This window comes from Leishmania major, chromosome 36 (assembly GCF_000002725.2).
Source record: "Leishmania major strain Friedlin complete genome, chromosome 36".
In the NCBI taxonomy this organism is placed as follows: domain Eukaryota; phylum Euglenozoa; class Kinetoplastea; order Trypanosomatida; family Trypanosomatidae; genus Leishmania; species Leishmania major.
In genome coordinates, this window is record NC_007287.2 from 842,175 (window position 1) to 865,201 (window position 23,027).

The 23,027-nt window shown below is 60.2% G+C and overlaps 5 protein-coding genes across 5 annotated transcripts; all 5 read left to right on the top strand.

The window, feature by feature from the left end:
* Positions 1–2,192: 2,192 nt before the first annotated feature.
* On the top strand, positions 2,193–4,172 carry LMJF_36_2115 (conserved hypothetical protein; the record flags this gene model as incomplete). Its single annotated transcript, XM_001686736.1, has 1 exon — positions 2,193–4,172. One exon carries the CDS (start codon positions 2,193–2,195, stop codon positions 4,170–4,172), a length of 1,980 nt encoding a protein of 659 aa, XP_001686788.1.
* Positions 4,173–5,916: 1,744 nt separating this feature from the next.
* On the top strand, positions 5,917–10,518 carry LMJF_36_2120 (conserved hypothetical protein; the record flags this gene model as incomplete). Its single annotated transcript, XM_001686737.1, has 1 exon — positions 5,917–10,518. One exon carries the CDS (start codon positions 5,917–5,919, stop codon positions 10,516–10,518), a length of 4,602 nt encoding a protein of 1,533 aa, XP_001686789.1.
* Positions 10,519–11,751: 1,233 nt separating this feature from the next.
* On the top strand, positions 11,752–13,473 carry LMJF_36_2130 (putative DEAD box RNA helicase; the record flags this gene model as incomplete). The annotated part of the gene is made up of 1 exon (XM_001686738.1): positions 11,752–13,473. The coding sequence occupies one exon, from the start codon at positions 11,752–11,754 to the stop codon at positions 13,471–13,473; it is 1,722 nt and encodes a 573-aa protein (XP_001686790.1).
* Positions 13,474–16,838: 3,365 nt separating this feature from the next.
* On the top strand, positions 16,839–17,909 carry LMJF_36_2140 (conserved hypothetical protein; the record flags this gene model as incomplete). The annotated part of the gene is made up of 1 exon (XM_001686739.1): positions 16,839–17,909. The coding sequence occupies one exon, from the start codon at positions 16,839–16,841 to the stop codon at positions 17,907–17,909; it is 1,071 nt and encodes a 356-aa protein (XP_001686791.1).
* A 1,079-nt stretch (positions 17,910–18,988) lies between these two features.
* Positions 18,989–19,795, top strand: LMJF_36_2150 (putative ER--golgi transport protein erv25 precursor; the record flags this gene model as incomplete). The annotated part of the gene is made up of 1 exon (XM_001686740.1): positions 18,989–19,795. The coding sequence occupies one exon, from the start codon at positions 18,989–18,991 to the stop codon at positions 19,793–19,795; it is 807 nt and encodes a 268-aa protein (XP_001686792.1).
* Positions 19,796–23,027: the final 3,232 nt, after the last annotated feature.

The following is a 23,027-nucleotide window of genomic DNA, read 5'->3' on the forward strand; positions in this document are numbered from 1 at the left end:
ACTCTCGCCCGCACACCCCTCCCTTTCCACCCTCCACCCTGCAAGGTGGAGAGAAAAACAAACCACACAGTGTACCTTCTCTCTCGTCCGGCCCGCTGCGCGAGGAACTGATGACGAAGCCATGCTCCACTCCCTCCTTTTATTCTTCCCCTTGTGGCTTCTCCACGTCACTCGATGCCGCCGTAGCACTGGATCTGGGACCTTGGCACCTCTTCCTGCTATCATCTACGTACAAGCAGACCTCCAATGGCGTCTGCCTCCTCCTCAGGTGCAGGGGACGTCGCACCAAGCCCGATGTCCAGCCCTCGCAGCCCTGCACGGTGCTCTGCAGGCCGTCAGCCGCGTCGATGTCCACTATCCGCATTTGTCTGCATCGTTCCCCGGGTCGAGTCCCTTTCCTATCAGCGCGAAGGATCGACCTGAATCGGAGGAGCTTGTCGTGCCACCGCGGCGTCTCGTCGACCCGACCCGCTCAGGCAGCAAGGACGTCGCAGTGTCTGTCGAAGCTACTGAGGAGGTCTTGCCAACATACGATGGCCGCTTCGCGCTGCTGGGGATAGGGCACGGTGCATTTCCGCGGTGCATCACCGCCGCCAGCAAGCGACACGGGATGTGTCGCGGATTGCACTCGCCTCTCTCTCTTCCTCTGCCACCTCGCTGACGTGGCGTCGTTTTCTAGTAAAGCGCCGCAGCCGTCCTCGATAGAAGCGGCGTCTGACTCCCTCCCATTAGCATCTGCGTCGTCGCCGCGGTCGCCTTCTGCGAGGGCCGAATCTCAGCTTATCGCCAAGGATGGGGTAGAGTCGGTGCTCGTGGTACGGCAGCAGAGGCGGCGGAGCACCGCCACCGTGCTCTCGCAAGTTGCACTGGCATTGTTGCAGACAGCCAAGGATTGCGCGCGCGCGGCAGAAGCGGCGCTTGGGCAAACCGTATTCGGATATGTATTGTCTGCAACACGACTCGACCAGCAGGAAAAGCACCTTCTTCACACTCTACCGTCGGCGCTCCTCAACGTCGTCGTCGGGGTGTCACCGGAGGTGTCTGCAAACACGCGCGGACTTCTCTATCACCTGATTGTGCCCTGCTACACGCCTCTGACGATGGTGGTGTGTGTGTGGGGGGGGGCATGGATGACGGTGCTGCTCAAGCTCGTCGCGGTGCATGTGGCGGCGTGTGCACCGAACCTACTTGGCCTCGGTGTGGCAGCCGGCGTGCAGCGGCCGGCGCTGGGGACCTTACTAGCAGAGAGCACGGCTGCGGAGCGCTTGATGGTTCACACGGTGCAGCTGCTCTCCGACATCTCCAGATTTTTCAAGGAATCTTCGACGGCGGCAGAGCAAGGGAGGGGCGAGTCCGCTGAAACCTCTTCTTCACCTCGAAGGCCGCCCTAAAGCAAACCGCTCTGCGTGTGACGCTATTGCCACACGCGCGCGCATGAATACCGCACAGAACTGTATGCCCGCGGACACATGCCTGCCCCTCAATACGCGGGGCACCTGCAGGCAGCGGTGACCGCGCGCGCTCCTGTACCTTCCGTGTTGGTGAAGCGGTGACAGAGCCTCACACGCGTCAGGATGATGCGCACGACACTGCTAAGAGTCGGATACATTTCGCGGAACTCTGCTCGTTGCCTCCCAATGTACTGCTCCTGCTTCTTTCTTGTCTTCCTCTTGCTGATCTCTGTGTGATGTACCGTCTCTTGCGCGGTGTGCTGAGCTCATCATCTCGTGGACCTCCTCGGTGACGCGCCTCGCTTGTGCCGCGAAGAGGCCGTCGTCTTTTGGCGTCGAATTCATCAGACGAGCGAGACTCGCAGGAACGCGGGTGTCTCACGCGTGCACGGAGGTGAAGCCTTACTGTGCCGTCGTCGTCTCCGGAACACAAGTCAAGCCCCCTTCGCGCTCATGCTTGCGTGTGCCTAGTGCCGGCGCAGTAGAAGCAGCATCTTACATAAAGCAAAAGACCGCTCATAGAAGAGACAGTGGCCATAGAATCCGAGCGTACGCACCCCGTGGGTACGCATATCGCCGATATTCGTAGACGCACAGATTGTCTCTCTCTCTCTCTCTCGGACGCTCTTGTGCCCACTATAATCCATCAACGATCCACGAGAGCGCTCCCCCTATTCGTTTCTCGGTTCTTTTCACTCCCTCACGCACCGCTGCACGCGTGTGTCGCGTGATTGAGCTAGCATGCCGCTTTCGCCGCTTATACGCCCTATGTCCCCGCTGCAGACGCAGTGTGCCCCTTCGCTGCCGGAGCCGTACTCTCTTGCCGACATCGTTCTCCAGCCCTTTTCCGCGGCGGCGTCGTCGACTCCCGCCGGTGCGTGGGATGAAGACACATCCTTCGTTGCGGTCACTGGGGCGATTGCACCAGAGTTGCGGCGTAGTAGCCCCACCGCGCCTCTCTCTGGGGTCGATGCTGCCAGCGTACCGCCCATGGCCATGTGGACGCCGGCAATACCACCGCTGCTGCCTCACACGCTGGCGCCTACATTTCACAGTATGGTGGGAGATGCACTGAGTGTCGAGATGCTGCGAGAAAGCTACGCTGCCCAGCTTCAGAAGGGTTGCCAGTATCGCTCGGTTGTTGAGGGCCCGCGATGCACTTCAGATGGAGCCGCCGCTCGCGCTCGGACGTGTAGCGGCAGCGATGCAGGTGCTGCAGAAGTGTTTGCTGCCAATGACGCGGTCCATGTTGGACATTCAAGACGCGCGCCGCTGCCAAGTCTTGCATTGTCTTCCCCTATCCACCCCTACGTCAGCGGTCCAACGGCGCACACCCGTGTTGCGCCTAAAACTCCAGCAGAGGAATTATCATCTGCTGCAACGTCGTCATCGCTGCTGCATTCTGCGGCAACGACGGCGATGGCGGCGGCACGACCGTCTTACGGCGCTGCACTCTTGCGCAAGCACCCGCCTGCCCAGCCGACAGGCCGCAGGGAAGGTTGTCGTTTGCATCTGCCGGCGCAAAAGCAGGTGCAGCGCTCTTCATCCCAGTCCCTCTTCGAACGACGCATCCATGACAGATGGGAGGTCGTATCCCCTACGTCGCCGCTCTCATCCTGCGGCGGTGCCTCGACTGCAGCCGAGAGCAGCGAAACGGGCCCGAGCAAGCCTAACATCACCGTCCCTTTTACTGCGTCGGCGACGTGCTACCACGGCACTGCCGCGAGCGACTGCACCGGTCGCTCCCACGCGATTTCTATCGCGGCGCCTCCTGTTGTGAAGAAAGGCGGCGGGGCAGCAGCGACCAACACGCCCGCTGGCTGCGGCGCGAGAGTCTCGAATTCCGGAGTGGTTTCTGCACTTGGACAGGCGAAGGTGGAAGCCTTCGGGACACTGCCTTGCTACGCCCCTGACAGTGCGTGTGGTAGCGGGGAGGTCGGGGACACATTTTTTGACCCTCCACACGGCCTTTCAAGAAAGGCACGCCAAACAATACAGCCAGGGCCGGCCACCGAGCCGGTGCGAAAGCCAGCGGCACAGAACCAAGGGAAGGCCGCCAGAGGCACGGCACCGACCACGAGGTCCTCTGGCGGTGCTGCTAGTGGCCCTGCGACTGGATCAGCAGCTTCGCGGGCCGCCGAGTTCCACCTGCCTCGCTACGTATATCCAGCTTTGGAGGAATGTCGTCGCTTGCTGCACGAGATCCGCATCGCCAGCCCGTTGATGCATCGCTGCCTCACCCCACCGCGACCCCTGGAGGGCTCCTCTGGCGGCGGCAGCGGTGCTGCCACAGCTGCTTCGGCCCCCTCTACATTCTCGCCAGCACGCGCGCCATCGAGAAACATTCCCGCACCGCCCTACAGTAGTGTCTTTCCCTCTCTTGCTGCAGCCGCCACCGCCGCCGCCCCACCAAAGCCAGCGATTCTCGCTCCAAAGCCCGAGGCGCGCCGGCTGTACCATTGGGATGCGGCCACCGCCGCTGAGGATCTCTCATTCATGCGTGGGCCGTTCCAGCAGTCCTCGGAGCGCTTCGCCGCCTCTGTGAACTGCCAACTGCGGCGCCTACAAGCTCTCGGGACACGCCTCTATGGCAAAACCCATGACATGTCGACCTCTCAGGCCGAGGTGCACGCTGCCGCTAGGGGGAGGTGGTCGTTGCCTTCTCCAACACCTTTGACCTCGCGCTGGGACTCTGCAGTGCCCCATTTTGATGATGACTAGTGCGACTGTGAGGACAACAGCGTTGAAGAGTCGCTCCCTGAGCGGCTGCGGCGGCTCCTGCGGGAGACGGAGGTGGCGCTGCCGTCCTTGCTGGAACGCGAAGCAGAGCCGCCGCTCTCCGCTACGCGCGCCGCGGTCTTGCTTGCCCCATTCCCCTCTGCAATCCGCTATGCTCGCGATAGCAGGAATGGCCACAGCCACGGCGCCGATGACGGTGCTGCCACGGGTCGTGCAGCCGGCGTGTCCACGCCGCCGATGACGAACCTGCTTCCCTTCTCATCCGTCTCCGGCACTTCGACGCCAGCCCGGCCAGCGACGCTATCGTCCCTCTCGTATGGCGGGTAGGCGATGCTACATGCGCAGCTGCGAGCTGTGGTGGAAGAGAGGAGGGCAGGGGTGATGGCACCTAAAGTGCCGCGAGGCGTACTCTGGATGAGGAAAACAAAAGCTGCGGCACACTTAGTGAGGACGGTTACTCCCCAACGCCGCCACTTTCGCTCTCTCCCGTGCTCCCTCTCTTCAACCCTCCATCATCATCACTGCGCCAAAGAGAAAAAAAAATGTGCAACTTTTAGCTGTGCGAGAGACCCGGTGCGCGACAGGGTATAAACGACATGAAGAAGAAGACGAGCAGGCACGCTAGCTTGCGAACCCTCATTACTGCCCGCGCATATCCTGCTTCTTGCCTCTGGCCAGCATGCGCCTGCCTGTGCGCTGATATCGGTATCGTGTCATTTTTCAGGGGCTGTTGGACCTTTATGCCCCTCGGACTTGTTCATCCGCTGCGATTCCAGATGGCGGCTACGCTCCAGCCTCCCTCCACCTTTCCACGACAACGACGACCACCGCCCTCCCTCACCACAAACGCTTCCCCCTTTTAGCCTCGACTTGCTTTTTTTACTTTCATTTCGCTTGCTCTCCACGTGAACCACTAAGAGGCTCACCTCGCACACTCAGCAGAAAACAAACCAATCCGAACGAGCGGGGGCGTAGAGGAGGGAGTGGCTGCACACGTTGAGGTGCACTGTCCCCACCCCCACAAGTAGCGAGCAAAGGGCGAAGCTACCGTGCCGCATACTGCAAGTGAACCGTCGCGCTCTCTCTTCCTCTCTCCCTCTCTCTCACACGCACCACCGCTGACCCACAAAACGTAGGGGTAGAGTACGCTTCCACGGACCACCATCCGCTTCCTTAGATTTCGTCCTCCCTCGCGGTAAGCGACACCGGCAGTGACAAAAAGGTCGAGGAGCACACACGCGCCGGAGCACACAAGCGAAGTCGCGTTTGTGCTTTCGGTTTTGTGTTATTTTTCGTAGATAGCAGCACAACTGGAGTATAGCGGTGGCGTTGGTGTACCGTTGTCTATCTCCCCCCACCCCACCCTCCCCACCCACTTAGCCCACACCGACGCACTCTTTCCTTGTTCCGGGCTGCTTTGTCTCAGTCGCACGCTCTGACACACACATACACGCACGTGCATGCATGCTATCGTTCTTATGCATATATTCCCCTTTCTCTACATCGTGCATGGCTTCACCTCTTGTGTGTTGCCCGTGTGGTTCTCCTTCCCCTACATCGCCCACGACCGTTGTGCCACAGCGTACTCGCTTTTATACGTTGCCCTGCTCCACGTCCTTTGTTTTACAGCGCCCTAAGCATCGATACACACGCACAAGGGAGTGCTTATTCTTCGACCTGGAGAAAGGTGGTCACACAGTCGTGAAGCAGGGACAAGACCTTTAGCATGGAGGCCATCATGAGCTCTCCGCTTCTTCAACGCGGACCGCTGCAGCAGCCTCCGCCGCCGTCCCCGTCGGGATCGCATAGTCTGCAGGAAGAGGTGGAGGAACACCACCAACAACTGATGCAGCGCTCTTTCGAGGGAGTGCCTCTGCCTGAGCCCTTTTCCTTCACGGGGTCTACCGAATCCACCGTCGCCGACATCAAGCACGGCAGCAGTGGCGACGGCCGTCATGACGGGAAGTGGCGACTTGAGTACGGGGACGACAACACGAAGTCATCCCCCGCCCTCTTCGGCTGCCACGATTACGACGGGGCTCACAACGAGGATGCTGATGACATGTCTATGGTATGCGAGCAGGGGGAAGCTGATTGCAGCCTTGGGTCCGCCCCGCACCAGGCAGAGATGCGAACCGCACACTGGCCGCTGTGCAAGAGAGGCGAAACAGAGGAGGGGCAGGAGAAGGCTTGGGGCGTGATATCAGCGAGGCAGCGTACCTCATCTGCGCCGCGTCGCGGCGCAGGAATTGGCAGTTACAGTTGCGCTTCGTCGAACGCCGAGGCTATCGCGGACTGCAGCAGCAGCGGCGGCTCGCCGATTCCAAATAGTGACGGTGGCCGGGCTGCTCTTGACCGTAGGGAACTCATTCGCGCAGAGGGTCATCCGGTAGTCTCTGAGGAAGAAGATAAGGGGGACAGGTATTGTGGCACTCCTCACAGCAGCAGCCACGGGCACAATGCCGACTGTAACGGCACTGCAGCAAGCCAGCGCTTCGAGCACGCCGCCCAGCAAGATCTCCTACTACGCACAAGCCGCAAGCTCGTGTACTCCAACTCTGCCACGATGCTTTCACCCACGGTGGTTGACACCGCCGTCGAAGGGTCAGACACAGCAGTGACGCCGGTCGCAGCACCCACAAAATCTGACGGCGTGCACGATGACCAGGATGGCGTGACTGCAGTGCCGACAGTGAAGAGGCTGGAAGGTGCGGCTGTATCTCATGGCAAGCTCTCACCCCTCTATCTCGCCGCATCCGATGTGAATGGCGCGTCGCCTTCGGCGCACTGGGCTTGCTCGGCGCTGCCCTGTCACAATGCTCTTCAGGCGCCATCAGCTGTGGAGGCTCCCACCTTGCCCTCTTCCTCGTCGGCCGCGCACGCGAAAGTGGTGCCTCTTTGTGGTTCCATGGAACAGGGGTCCGGTGAGACGGCGAATTTGCAGGATACGCACCGACGCCTGCCGCCGTCCGCCTCCGCCCCCTCTGAGGTAGACCGCGTCGATGCTGAGATAGAGAACGCCATGCTGGAGATGGAGAAGCGACTGCAACGACACTGTCACCATGCTGGCGCCGCTACAACGGGTGCCGACAGCGATGGCTGTGTAGCTAGTCACAGCAGCACGCCGTCTTTGCGCAGGAGTGAAGGTGATATTTCAAAGAGGGCTGAGAGTGACCGCATGGAGAACCAACGTGCGCATCCCTCCTCCTTTTCCGCCACCCATGAGGCAGCTGCTGACGCGGCCTCGGTGAAGAGCGCGCACGAGGAAGACTGGCTCGCACGCCGGCGGTGCAAGCAGGCGGGCGTGTGCGATGCAGAGGGCGTTGGCGCATACCGCCGCGGTCGCGCGCTCGGCGAAGGGGCTCCTGCATGGGCTTCGGCGGCGTACACGTTTTTCTCCAGTCAGCTGCGACCGCCGGAAGACAGACGCGGGCGCATTTACGAACTTGCGAAGGCCTTGCGCGAGGATGGCGCCCATGCGGCGCTCCGCGGTCCCGGTGGGGGTCTGCTAGCGTCGCCGCCTGCCGACGAGCAGTCGCCCGGCCGCGTGGAAGGGGCGGCCCCGCTCCGCGTCCCATGCGCCGCCAGAGGCACGTCAGTGTCTCTTGGCGACGCTGTGGCCGGCTCCGCCGATATGGCCATGTTCCGGTCGCAGAGCACGCCAGTGCCTCCTGTGCAAGGAGAGAGATTTGCACCGCACCAGCAAGAGTTCACGGCGGCGGGCTTGCAGGTGTACTACAGCCGCTGCAGCCTCAGCAGCGGGGAAAAAGAGCCGCGGCGTTGCCCTCGCCTTTCAGGCTCAACTCTTCTAGGCTCTTCGGTTGTAGAGGGGATGCCGAGTGCCGCGACGGCTGAAGGGGTCTCGACAGCGATGGCAGCAGCTGCGGCGCTCACAGTCGACTCCTCTGGGACCTCGTCGTGCACGCCGTTTACCTCGCGCCGCCAGAGGCCGCCGCCGCGGATGCTGTGTCCGCCTACCCCGTCACCCTCGCCGTCGCCTTCTCGCTCTACTGCCATGGATGCCGTGCTTGCCGCAGTAGCGAATGCTGAAGAGGGAAAGGAGTCGGATGCAGGCGTGATGGAGCAGAGCGTTTTCGCGGAAGCGGCGCCCGGCGCGGAGCCGCAGCTGCAGCCGCAGTCACGCAACGCCAACGTGCTGCCGGGACAGTCGTCGTTGGAGCCCTGCACTGTCAGCCTTGGAGTGGAGGCGGCGGATACAATGCCCCTCGAGGCGGCCACCGCTGCTGCGAACCCCGCGACTTTATCCCCGTGGCAAACGCTTTTGTGGTCTTCCTCGTCTGCACCAACCGTGCCCGCGGACACGGTCGTACCAGCTGCGGCGTCTGCTGTTGCCACTACTTCGGCTGCAGACGTAGATAGCGATGCTGGCGTGAGCGTCATCCGCTCCTCTTCATCTTGTCTTAAGAGGGCGGTAGAGGGCAATGACGGCGCGGACACGGGACTGCAAGGAGAGCTGGCCAACAGGGAAGGTGCGCTGACTGAGCCGCGCCCCGAAGCCGACACCTCCGTCTCCGTGGGTGACGCGGACGGGCCCCTTCCCCTGTCGCCGCGCTGCGCAAGCAGCGAGCCATCGAAACTGCAACTCCATGGTGGCCACACCTTTGCTTCCTCAGCCTACCGCGCAGACAGCGCTCCGCAGCACGCCGGTGTCGTCGCAGCGAATAGTGCCAGCTCTCTTGGGTGTGAGCGGGCGGCTTCCGGTGCCGCTTCTCACCATAGCGCATCTCCTCCGAGCGCTGCAGTCACTGCCGCGGTGCCACTGATGCGGCATGACGGTGCTGGGGAGGACTCACTCCTTCTGCCTATCTGCGCCACATCCTTTCCCCAGGGCGGGCAGAGCACAGGTCGGATGTCGCTTCCGCCGTCGCGACGCGATGGCTGTGGCGGTGCCTTTTCATCGTGGAGCACTAGTAGCGCGGCTTGCGAAGGCGCGGGAGCAGACAATGCGGTAGACGTCGCGAATGACGCGACCGATGACGGGGTGCAAGGGCATGCCCTCACAATACGGCAGTCTGCCAATACTCGGAAATCGCCGTCGACGGCGGTGGCGGAAGGGGAGGAGCATCCGCAGGTGCCGATGAGGTTCTTGTCGTCTTCGGCTGTGTCACCGTCACCGATACGCCCGTCAACCGGCGGCGCAAGTGGCAAGGAGCGGCTGCACCACGAGCTACCGATCCTCCACTGGCGCGCCGGTGGCGGTGGTGAAGTGGGTGGCGGCCAGCACGATGACGCGGACAGCAGCGACGAATACAATGAGGCGCACCTCTGTTGTGATGATTGGGCCTCCTCTCCCGCGGAGCCCGCTGCAGCTGCTGCCACCTTCCAAACTCGGCAAAGTGATACTCCGGACGGCCTGCATGTCGACAGCGATGACGATGATAATGCCGACGACGACGGCGGGGAGGACACGGCAGGGCAGACGTGGATCGAGGAGGCTCTGCGTCGTGCAGAAGCGAAGTGTGCCGTGCTGCGTCTCGAGCTAACGTTTGCCACGGAGCGCGCAGTGGCGGCGGAGGCGAACGCACGGGCGCGGGAGCGGGAGTGCGCGGAGCTGCACGCATTGGCGAGCCGCATGCAGGCGCAGTTGGCAGCGGCGCAGATGACGGCTGAGTGGGCAACAGCAAACACACGTGCGGATGCGGAGGTTCAAGTGGCTGCTTGCACCGCTTCTTTGGACGACATCGCCGCCTCAGCTTTCTCGTCGCCAAACTCACCGAATCGACTGGGCACGACGTCTTTAAGCATGCGGAAGGGGACAGCGCTTGCAGACGGTACGGTCTGGCGACGCCGCCACGACATTGTGGCGCAGGAGCTGGCTACCCTCAAGGTCAGCATGGCGGAACAACTTGCGGTGCTAGATCGGCTAGGCATGCAGCCTCCTTTTTCGGAGGAGCTAGTGTGTGCTGCGGAGCGGCGGCTGCGGCACGTTAAAGTCGCTCACGCGCCTGGCACTGCCATGAAGGCCAGCCAGCCAGACGCAACGATCCCGGGAACTCCACACACCCTAACCCGCTCAACGTGCGTCGACAGCGCCGCCTCAGCTGACTTATCGGCCGGCGGTGCCTCCGTCACCGCGACAACGAAGAAGATTCAGGTTCGAAACGGCAACAAGATTGCAGCTCTTTTGAACCTGCGCAAGCAGAACCGTCACCAGGAGAAGCCAGCAGCAGCAGCAGCAGATGCGATGGCGACCGGAGTGACTGACTCGGCCACCACGCCATCCACGTCGGCGCCACCGGTAAAACGCGACGGCAGCGAAGACTGCAGAACCACGCTGGATGCCAAAGAAAACCACTACGTCGTGTAAGATTTAACAAAGGAGAAGGCTCTTCCCGCTTCAGGCGACGCCGCACCCGCTCTCGCGTGCTCTCCCTCCTCCGCTTTCCCACTGACCTGGCAGGTTCGTTTCACCCATGTTTTTTTTTTGTTTGTTTGTTTGTTTTTGTTGTTGTTGTTGTTAGACCTCTTTCACAACGGAGAAAGCCAAGCATGCGCTTGCACACGGACACAGACATGCACGCACGTGCGCGCACTGCTGTCGGCGACGGGCGCGTTCTCTCCCGCTCTCCTCGTTAGATACTGAGCTGACTTATCTTCTGCTTCTGGTTTGTTTATCATTGCTGGGGCGATATCGTCGTCGTGCGTGCGTGCGCGCGCGCTGGTGTTTGATGGACCGCGCACGCTCTTTTCTGCCCTTCCACGCCCCACTCACCCCTTTTGTGTGTGTGGGCGTTGTTTCAGGATGTGGTCTCTTCCATGACATGTGTGGGGCAGCACCCTCGTGAGTGCGTGTGCCTGTCCCAGCCAGTCGGGCCCCATCAGTGCCCCTGTTCTCCTCCCCTCTCCCTCCCGCTCGTTCTCAGTGCTTGTCAGTTTCTTCCTTGGCTTCCCTGTACATTAGACGTACTGTGTATTCTCTCAATGTTGACGCTCGCATCCGTGTCGTCGTCCCCCCACCCCTTTACCCGCCATGGATCGACTTTAAGTTCCGGTGCTGTGCCCGCCCCCCAGAGGGGCGCTGATTGCCTTCGAGGAAGACGCGTACATGACGAGCGAAAAGAGAACAAACCACGAGCGCCCATGAAGATGCACCTCCTCTCCAGCGGAAGGCGGAAAAGGACGGTACGGCATCGAGTGCGATCCCACGCGTGCACAAGCGCATTCATATGCGGCAGGCACGGTAACACTCACGCCGAGTGTGCGTAAAGGCCGCAGCTGCACTGTGTCGCCTGCTGGTCGCGCACACATCGTTGATCTGGAGAAGCGCATGCTCGAAAAAAAAAGATCGGCCTTTTCTCTTTCTTGTTCTCTGCCACCCCTCCATAACTCTTCTGTCTTCTCACCGCTTGCTGCATCACTCTCTCGCCTCTTTTATCCCCCCCCCCTACCCCCCCCCACACACACATACACACACGCACACACGCACCGACTCGCCCACGGTGCAGCTCACATACGCAGAACAGTAGGCGCTCACGCAAAACGTGCATCCAGCCCATCTTGCTCCGCGCCTTTCCGATCTTTCACCTCACAGATTGCATCCATGGCAGAGCGCAACTACAGCCCCTTTTCTGGGTTTTCCACCACTTCCCGCGGTGGTGGTGGTAGTGGTGCCCACCGCAAGGGCAGTGCAGAGGGACTGGGTAGCAAACTGGCGCCTGTGAACTGGTCGACCAAGAGCCTCGTCCCGGGCAAGTGGAAGGTTGTCGACGCCAGCGCGATCCGTAAGGCTGCCAGCGTGAAAGATGACCACGGCGCCAGCAAGGTGAAGCACCTCAGCGATATCGAGGCGGAAGAGTGGCGTCAGGCCAATTCCATCACAGTTTCCGACTCCGACCAGTGCCCAAACCCAGTCACCGAGTTCGACATGCTCACCGCCGTGCCGCAGTACCTGAAGGCGAAGCTTCTGGCGCAGGGATTCACGGCCCCCACTCCGATTCAGGCGCAGTCTTGGTCGATCGTTCTGTCGGGACGCGACCTCGTCGGCGTAGCCAAGACCGGCTCCGGCAAGACCTTGGCGTTCATTGTGCCAGCCTTGGCTCACATCGCGCTGCAGGAGCCGCTGAAGGTGGGGGACGGCCCAATGGTTATTGTCCTCGCGCCGACCCGCGAACTAGCTCAGCAGATCGAGCAGGAGGCGATCAAGGTGCTGCCGCAAAGCATTCGGTGCGGCTGCATTTACGGCGGTGCACCGAAGGGCCCGCAGCTTGGCCTGCTTCGCCAGGGTGTGCACATCCTCGTGGCCACCCCGGGCCGCTTGATCGATTTCATGGAAATCAAGCGTGTGAACTTGTTGCGTGTAACGTACCTGGTGATGGATGAGGCGGATCGCATGCTGGACATGGGCTTTGAGCCGCAGGTGCGCGCCATCTGCGGTCAAATTCGCCCTGACCGGCAAACGCTCATGTTTTCGGCCACGTGGCCGCGCGAAATCCAGAACCTCGCCGCCAGCTTCCAGAAGAACTGGGTGCGCATCAACGTTGGCAGCATGGAGCTGCTCGCCAACAAGGATGTTACACAGCATTTCATCTTGACCTCAGAAGCAGCGAAGCTTGATGAGCTGAAGCGGCTGATAGAGCGGCACCGCAATCAGCGCGTGCTCATCTTCTGCAAGACAAAGAAGACAGCTGACTACCTCGAGTTTCAGCTGAAGCGCAACGGCGTGGATTGCATGGCTATTCACGGCGATAAGGAGCAGCGTCAGCGTGAGTTTATCCTGGAGCGCTTCCGCAAAGACCCACGACTGTGTGTGGTGGCCACTGACGTGGCCGCTCGCGGTCTCGACATCAAGGAGTTGGAGACGGTGGTGAACTACGACTTCCCTATGCAAATCGACGACTATGTTCACCGCATCGGCCGCACGGGCCGCGCCGGGGCTAAGGGTGCGTCCTTTACGATGATCACAAAACACGAGACCCAGCTGAACGCGTCGACAGTGTTCCAGCTGGTGGAGCTGGTAGAGCGCGCGGGGCAGGAGGTGCCTGGGTGGTTGCGCGAGTGGGCCGAGCAGGGTGGCGGCTATCACGTCCCGAAGCGCAACCGCAACATGATGGGCAGCTTCGGCCGCAACGGCCCCCGCATGCGCATGCCGGGCGATAGCCCGGCTGCTGGCACCGGTAGCAGCGGTGGCCACTTTGGCCTGGCGCCACACGCTAAAGGCTCGCAGGCGTTCGGCATGACGGACAGCACAATTCAGAATAAGAAGTTCGATTACAGCAGCGACGACGACGACTCTGCTCGACCGGCCAAGCGCGCGCGCCAATAGACGCTTTTGGGGGTGAAGTAAAGGTGGACGAGGTTTAGGAAAGTTAAAGCGACGAGAGGGGAGAGAGCACCACTGAAGGTGGCATGGTTCCATGATACCGCGGATTAGCTTTGGCTCATTCTTTTCTGTCCTTCGTTTTCTTTGCGGCCACTCTCTTTCCAGGTTTCACGGCGCCTATCTGTCTGCTCGTGTGTCTGTGTCTGTGTTCCTTTCACGTGGGTGCCTTTCCTCTCTTCTCGCCAAGCGTCTTCGATCCGTGTGCCGGCATGCGCGTGCGCATGGGTGGCGATTTCGGTCAAGACGTCTCCCACTTCCTCACCCCGACCCCCGCTGTTCTCCTCCCCGTTTTCTAATAACGCTCAAGCTACGTCTAACAAGGTCTGTTTTTTTCTTTTTGTCGCCTTGCTGTTGAGGTCGTTGACTTTAAAAGCGCGTGTCTGTGTGCGTGTCGTAGCCCACCGCCATCTACGGTGGACTGCGGTGTTGTCCGTTCGCCCTCCCCTTCACCGTTATCTTCTCTGCTCGAGTGGCCCCTTTCTCGTTCTCGCCGCTGTTCTCTCCAGCGCTTCTGGACTCGTTCTTAGTGCCTCCTTTCGTGCTCACCACTTCGCCGCAGACCCCGATTCGGTCGATCCTCCAGGGATTAGTGCAACCCCCAGCTCCAGCCAGGTTCCAAGAGAGGAACAGTGCTTGTGCACCCGGCGCTCGCACGCTTGGCTCCGTCCATCATGGGGCTGAGGAAGCTCCATGTAGAGCCGCACCACGCTCGCTGCATCATGGCTCACCCAGACCATCGCCCCGCCCTCTGTGTTGGCGCCCGCAAGAACAAGTCCAAGATGGCCAGGCGCGCATGCCGAGCCGCAGAACCATCCGTCCTGGGCCCTCTTCGCTTCATCATGGTGGTGAACCCCCCTAGCGTGCAGCGCTACCGGAAGCCAGCACGGCACCAAGCCATCTGTGTTCATCACACCACACTCCTCGCATCCTCGGCGGGCAAGGATGTCATGCAAGCCACACTACGATTCGCCCTCTGCAGGGTGGTGCGCTGGACCCTAGAGCACGCCAGGCAGCGGGGCGAGCATCCCCCAAAACAAGGCGCACACGCGCCGGTGCGCGGCACCGCAACCAGCAGCAGCTCTCCGCTGCACGCAGTGACCTGGTTACGCATGTCTCACCCGAGCCACAGGGGCTGCCCCTGTGGCATGTTTAACGCTGCGGATACTGCCCCCTCAGGACGGCAGGCTGTGAGCTCTGTGTGTGCGCAGGTGCATGTCTCTCCACGGGCCCCCTCCGCTTGACGCGCCCACAACTTGGAAGGGCCTGCGGGTGCAACAAAGGGTGGAGTGCCCCTGCTGCCGCAGTTTCGTGGCAGCGCCCAAGCTGGCGCAGCACACGCGGGGAAGCGATCCAGACACGCCCCCATGACATCGAGGGCGGTGGACGATGAACTCAGCAGGCCCCTACCCTCCTCCCCCACTGGCGGCAACGTTGTGTTGAGGCAGGCCCCAGGATTCACTAGTGTGAGCACTGTACAGCACGAGCTGCCATGCACAGCCGGCACGGCGTATCACACCCGAGCAAGGCACCCAGAGGTCAGCAGAACAAGAGGAATAGACGGGAAAGGTGCGAAGAGATGCATACGAGTCAACGCCACAGCGCATGCATGCGAAATGTGCAGCATCTCCTTCATCCGACCGGGTGGACTGATGAGGCGCAGATGCCGGAAGCGTGACGAGGACACGCCCCGCGTTGCGCCATCGAGGCCTCGAGGCTCCCATGTGAAGAGTCCCCGGCACCACACTCTGGGGTGCCGCGGCTTGAAGCGCCACAGAGGGCGAAGCAAGGCATATAGGCAGGGTGTGCCGAGAGTCGCAGCGAGGGCCCTGACCTGCAGCTGGCCAGCTTCCTCCCTGGGCGTATCCGGCGTGCACCTTGATCACCCCCTACTACTCGCACGGTCGACGCCACCGCCTCCGCTCTCGAGCAAAGGGCCCTGGAAGCGGCCGGCGATGGATCAAGGCAAGCAGAGCCCGTACAGCCCATGGCCCCGATGCGACGGCAGGACGGTTCGTCCTAGACGGCGAGGATGCAGCCGTATTCCTGCAACGGCAAGTGAGCTGTGGTTGTGTGTGTGTGTCTACTTGCTGGCCTCTTCGTTGGTGGCATGAGCACGTTGTTGTCCAACAAAAAATTCTTCTCGGCACCGGTGACGTTCCGATGTGACCGCTGGTTTGGTTGAATTTCTCTTCAGTCCCTTCACTTGCCATGGGCTTGCTCAGGCGCCTTGGGCGTTTGCGTGAGGGTGTTGCTCCTTGGAAGGGAACATGCGCTCCAAGACGCACTGCGTAGGCGAGATACACTCCGCAGCATAGCATCACTACCCGCGTACCCGTACTGCTGAATGTGCCTGTCCCTCCCTTACCTGTTTAGGTTCTGTCGTCGTCTCCTCTCCCCGCCTACCTAAAACATGCATTGTCACTCCCTGGCGGTGGATGCCTCTGATGGCAGGCGAAAGAATAACTTAGAAGGGAACGTGCAGAAACGGAGCAAGTGATCGGCGCATCCAGCCTTGTGAGTTCGACATTCCGAAGTCAGGCGGTACGGAAGATCGCAAGAGGGAGCAACAGCGAAGCTGGCATGCACATACACTCAGCCTGTGATACGTTGGAGTGGGGATTCACATCCACATACTTGTGCCGCTGCAGCTACCGTCCCCCGCTCGTTTCTCTACAATGCGGGGATGCGCTGCCACGCTGGCGTCGGCCTACGTTGTCACAGCTGCCAGCCCGCCTACCTGCCTGTCCTCTTCTTTTGCATTCTTTCCCATCCGCTGCCCTGCCTCACGTCACCCTCCCTCCTCCTCCTCTTCTCTTGCAGTTCGCGATCCTTTTCGGTTTGGCTCCTCGTTCGTGTGCATACCGTCCCTCGCCCTCTCGCGCTTTCACCCGCCGAGTACTCTCCCCCTCCCCCTCTCCCCCCCCTCCCCTCTCCCTCCCCCCCCCCCTCTCCCTCTCCCCTCTCTTGCGAATTTGGCGGTATGTTTACGAGCGTAAAGGTGCCTTATCGTCTGACGCTCTCGTAGAGACAGGGAGGACGAAATAGCCAGCGTACGTACGTACCTACGTGTATGTATGTGTGTATTTCCATCACAACCACCCCCTCCCGTCCCTTCTCCCTACTTCCGCACTGCGACTCCCATTCTCGAACGCCCTCGTAGTAGTCCCACACGCGTTCTGCTCCGCTCTACGCAGAGGCCTCGACGAAATACTCACGGCACTCCACTCTCTGCTCGTGCACTCTTCCTCCTCCGCCTTGCACAGCGTATAGATACAACGTCGGGACTGGCTTGCACCGCAGCATGGTGCATGCTTCCTGCCTCCCTTTCTCCCATTCCTCATGCCTCCGGGTTTGCAGTAGCGCACACACGCACGCCCATCATGGGATCTCTTTTTCTTCTGATCGACATCGACAACACGCTGTACGAATACAGCGAAACGGGCTTTCACCATGAGATGCACGATCGCATTTTCGCCTTTGCGCAGCAGAAGGTCGGCTTGACCGCCGAGCAGGCAGAGTGCCTCTCCCGGAAGTACTGGCTCAACTACGGCCTCTCCCTCTACGGCTACGTAAAGGAGTACAACGTCGACGCGAAGGAATACAGCGACTTTGTGCATCAATGCTCGTATGATAAGCTGCACTACAACAAACCGCTCATTGATATGCTGCTGATCATGCAGTATGCGCCAGAGGCTGCGAGGGGGCACGATGGACCGCGTTCGACGAACATCGACCACCTCTACTACTTCACAAATGCCAACCATTCGCATGCGCGCAACGTACTGGACGCGCAAGGGCTGCGCCCCATATTCACCCGACCACGCCCGGTAGGGTTGCCCGTGAAGGAGAACCATCCCGCCAGCGAACAGGCTGGCGCCGAGGATCAGGTGGAGTGGCTCGGCTTCTCGTACGAGGACCAGTGGCAACTGACGCATCCGGAGATTGCAAACAAGCCAATGCGACAGGCCTACGAGGCGATCTACAAGGCGATTGAAGACCAAGTTGCCGAAGATGCGGCACTGGTGGCCACTACCACAACAGCGGGCAGCGGGTCCGCCTTTGCGTCTTCTTCGGCATCACGCAATTCGGACATCGCGGAGGAGGTGAAGAACAAGCGAGCTCGTCTCCGCCCAGAGAACTTTGTCATGGTGGACGACTCGCTCATGAACATCGATGCACCGCTCGAACTTGGCTGGAGCGCTGTCTGGTACGCGCACGACACGCAGGAGCTGCCAACGGATGTGAAGGACAACGCTAGTGCCCCTCTCTATGCGGCTGCCGTCGCCTCCGGACGACTGCAGGTGATCCGTAACATCCTTGAACTCAGGGCTGCGGTGGAGCGGATTCGCGAGGTCAATAGCAGGAGTGCGTCATCGTGAAGATGAGTGGATAAATGCGAGGTGATGCGAAGAGGATATTGGTGGAAGCTGCACGGGTGCGCGTCTATGTGTGTGTGTGTGTGCGCGTGTGTGTGTGCTTGTCGTTCTTTAATTCAGGAAGCGGCGTGCAGCACCCATGTATGCACACAAACGAGCACTCACTAGCTCGCGCGCGGTGCGGGAGCCGTGCAAGTTACGGCCGGTTTCTCTTCCTACCACAGTCGAGGCGGGTGTCGCGGCGAGAGTTGTGTCTGTCGTGGAGTGGAAAAGGCTCGCGCCCACGTGCTGGCTGGTCTGCGCTCTCTGCCATATATACGGGTACACCTGCGCACCGGTGCTCGCCAAACAGCCGAAAAAACAATAACAACAGAAAAACATGTAGCACGGATGAGCGCCCGCCGATAGCGGTTCCACGTGACAGTGTGGAGAGGAGATGGAAAAAGGGAGTGCGTACACACGTGTAAGCCACTATGGGGTGGCAGCGGCGCGCTGTCGATCATCACAGTCAGTGCCCCCTCGACCTCATCTTTGCTCTCTTCACCATAGTGGCGACGTGTTCGTATCCACCACTCACTGGCGGTGTGCTCAGCACCATGGGAGAGAGTGAGCGAGAGTCTGCTGGCTTGGCATGAATATCCAAGGTTCTTCAAGGCTTTCTCAGTGTCTTGATCATCACCTCCTCCACCCGCGCGCGCGCGTGCCTCGCTCTCTGGCTCGATGTCCGCACCCTTTTTTTCACGACTTTTTTCCCCACTCGTCTTCGTTTTCTTGGTGTACCATTGTTTGGGGCTTTATACGCTTGGCGGTTTTCGGGTTTCCCGCCGATGGCAACTACGTTGGCACACACACACGCATTGCGAGCCATCATGATAGCATCACAACAGAACACACGGGCGCACACACATCTACACATCCACACCATACACAGCGACGCACAAGAAGGATAACGTTTTTATTTATTTTTGTTTTGCTTCCCCTGTAATTCTCTCCCGCTTTCTCTCTCGGTTTTGCAGGCCAAGTTGGTTTTAAAAGAGGAGGGATATCGCAGTGCAACCGAGTCCGCATCACAGCGATAGCCGATGATGTCATCATCAAACAGAGGTGCACGGGTGCACTGGAGCCTGCAGGGCATCCCTCGGCTGCTGCTTCTCCTTGCTGGGTTTGCCGTTGCCCTCCAGGCCACCACGTCGGCGCAGGCACTCACCTACCACTTCGTCGACGGCAAGCCGTTGTGCTTCTCCGAGATTATTGAGAACGTGCAGACAAGCCAGATTACTGGCGTGTACAACTGGAAGCCCAGCGCCCACTCGCCAGCCTCACAGGTGCAACTCCGGCTTTCCGCGAAGGACGGCACCGGGAACGTGTACTACGATAAGGAGATGATGGAAGGCGAGCACTCCTTCGCTGTGCAGCTTCACCCCAATGTGCTGAGTGGGGAGCAGCTCATCTGTTTCACTGCCTCCTCAAACTTCGTAGCCTCGGAGGACAAGCCGGTGAAGGTGAGTATCGAGCTGGATCAGGCCCCTAAGAACGAATTCAACGCCGACAAGGTGGTTGTCGAGACAATACAGAAGCGGCGTCAGATCGACGGCCTCGACGTTTACACGTACCAGGAGGCGGGGGGAGAGCTGAAGGACATCCTGCAGCCACGCGCCTACCTGGAAACCATCGATCGAGAGCTGAGTGCGACGAAGCGGCTGCTAGACCAGCTAGTGACAAACTTGGGCATCAGCGTGATGAAGGAGTCTCGCATGCGTGCGACTTCGGAGAGCACCTTTACACGTGTGTGGGTGTGTGCGCTGCTGCTTATCGGCATCATCTCTGGTGTCCTTTGGATGCAGTTCCGCTTTCTCAAGTCGACGCTTCGAAAGAAGAAGCTCCTGTGAGAGCGCTGGGAAAGGACGACGACACGCGAAGGTGAGGGCCTACGCGAATTCGCGCGTTAAAGTTTCCACGACGCCTCCTCATTTTCGATTCCCCCTCCCTCCCCCTCCGCTCGTCACCTCGCTTTCACTTGTTTCGTTGGCCGGATGTGCGTCTCTCTCTCTCTCTCTCACTTTCCCTCTGCGTGAAAGTCGCTGTTGTTGCGGAATGAGAAAGGGACTTGAAGATGATGGGCTTTTCGTTTTCTTTTATCCCTTTGTCTTGTTGGTTGTGGTGGTATGCGTGTGAGTGTGCCAGTTGGCCTTCCCCACCCGTCTGTGCTGGTGCTCCCAGTTTCTCTGCCTCCTCCGGTCTCGGCCATCCTCCACATCGCTGAAACGGGCACTGAGAGCGGTGGTGGTGGTGGCCGTTCCGGGCACGAGGCAGCGTTGCGAGAGCTTGCACGTTATTCTCCTTGTATTTTTCCTCCTCCTCCTTTGCACAGGTCGGTTTGGTCACGTTCTCAGCCTCGGTTGTGTGTGTGTGTCTGCGGGGTGTTGTACATCGTTGAAGGGTACGCTGATGAAGACCGAGAAGAGCGGGGTCGAGACGGTAGGGTCAGTGGCAAGGGAGGAGATCATCTTTACCCAACACCTTGGGCTGCAGTACTTTTCTGGCGTCCTTTTTTCTGCTTCACGAGGTGGAAGCAGACCGACTGCCCATGCTTAGTTTCTGTTGCTTCCCATTGCTACTGCCCCCACGCCTCTATGCCGGCGTCTCTTCCCCACCCCCTGGCCCTGTTCCGTTTCTCTGGCTTCCACTGTGGACAGCGACCCGCCTGCTCCGTGCGCTTTTGATCCATGGGAAGACAAATGGCGCTGCGCGTGCACGGGCAACGAAGGCGGGGGCGCACATGGGCGCTTGTGGCTGCTTGCGGGTGTCCGAGTGTCACTTCTAGGGTACCTCGAGGGTGCACCCCACCCCTGTCCCACCTCAGCTTCTTCTCCGACTGCACATGCAGCGCGTGGAAGATCAGAGCGCCGCGTGCATGTGCCTTTTTTTTTTTACGACAAGCGCCGACACAGTAGCAGCAAGGGGCGAAAGCGCGCAACGAGAAGGGGTACGCTGATCACTGCGGCATCCACTTACCCTTCGGCACCGTCCCCACAGCGGGCCTGATGGCGGATGATTTTCTTTGTCTCCGCCCCCTCCACCGGGAGCGAATGGGCCGCCAAAGCAACAAAACCAAAAAAAAAAACAGAACTACACGCACACGTGCACCAAAGGCATCGAACGGAACAAAGAGCGGACGTTTCGCGATTTGCACACTCCCTACGTGAGTGAACCGCTACCTTCCCCACCCACCCCCTCACCCCACCCGCCTCTCGGATAGGTGTTGGGGCTCGAATTCACATCCGGTGCGGCGGCACGCTCTACACACAAAACCTCTCCTCTTCCCTTCTCTTTTTCCTCAAGCACTGCAGGGGTGAGAACAACAAACTCATGCTTTGAACGCATGATCGGCATCAGCCTTCGCCATTCTGCATCTTTACGCTTACGATGCCAGTGCCGGTACCCGCAGAAGCGCGAAATAGTGAACGCTCTGCAGCTCTCCTGCCCCATTTTCGTCATGATCAACTAATAGCAGCGTCTTTTCCTATTTTCCTTTCGATCATCCTCCCTTCCACACACGTGCACGGGCCAGCACCTGCCTCCTCTCCGCACAACCGAAAACACACTTGCCCCATCTGATTCCTACGGCGCCTTGGAAGTGCCCCCGCCCCCCACCAATTTGTAGACATCCGCGAAGCGAGCTCCCACGTTCCAGCACGGCAGTCCCTAAAAACGTCGCGGCAGCGGTGGCGTCTTTTCCTCTACCTCTAAATCCACGCATTGTACCGGCCCCACTGTCTTCTCATTCCAGTTTTCGTTTGACGCTGTTATAATCCCGTGCCGCGCATCTGATCTGTGAGCGGGACGATTCATGCACAGCGCAGATGGGAGGGACGCCGCCGGCCCTGTGCTGCGCGTACGCTGGATGCACCGCACTGTCATGATTTCAGCAATGCAATGTATCTCCGTTACCGGACACGGTCGCTGACGACAACCATTGACCCAAATAACCAAGATCTGCTATGAATCTGTGTGCGCGCAGTACGCCGCAGCGTGTTTGCCCCTTGCTCCTCTCTGCTCTCCCTTGCTCCTCCCCCCCCCCCCGCCCCCACTCACGCTTGTGTGTGCGCCGGCCCATCCGCAGGATGACTAAAATGTTTCATTGTAGTGTGCGCTGAGCTGGACGCCTGCTGAGAAATCGAACATATCGCAAATCACTCCACTCTGAGGGTTGCCGAGTGCGCGTGAGGTGCTGCGCTGTGGATGGTGAGGGGAGCGGGGATGGGGGCGGGAGCTGTGGCGGCATGTCTACTGCCGCCCTGCAGTGCCGACGGTCGGCGCGCACTGCTTGCCCTGCTCATATGACGCTGTTATAATCCCGTGCCGCGCATCTGATCTGTGAGCGGGACGATTCATGCACAGCGCAGATGGGAGGGACGCCGCCGGCCCTGTGCTGCGCGTACGCTGGATGCACCGCACTGTCATGATTTCAGCAATGCAATGTATCTCCGTTACCGGACACGGTCGCTGACGACAACCATTGACCCAAATAACCAAGATCTGCTATGAATCTGTGTGCGCGCAGTACGCCGCAGCGTGTTTGCCCCTTGCTCCTCTCTGCTCTCCCTTGCTCCTCCCCCCCCCCGCCCCCACTCACGCTTGTGTGTGCGCCGGCCCATCCGCAGGATGACTAAAATGTTTCATTGTAGTGTGCGCTGAGCTGGACGCCTGCTGAGAAATCGAACATATCGCAAATCACTCCACTCTGAGGGTTGCCGAGTGCGCGTGAGGTGCTGCGCTGTGGATGGTGAGGGGAGCGGGGATGGGGGCGGGAGCTGTGGCGGCATGTCTACTGCCGCCCTGCAGTGCCGACGGTCGGCGCGCACTGCTTGCCCTGCTCATATGACGCTGTTATAATCCCGTGCCGCGCATCTGATCTGTGAGCGGGACGATTCATGCACAGCGCAGATGGGAGGGACGCCGCCGGCCCTGTGCTGCGCGTACGCTGGATGCACCGCACTGTCATGATTTCAGCAATGCAATGTATCTCCGTTACCGGACACGGTCGCTGACGACAACCATTGACCCAAATAACCAAGATCTGCTATGAATCTGTGTGCGCGCAGTACGCCGCAGCGTGTT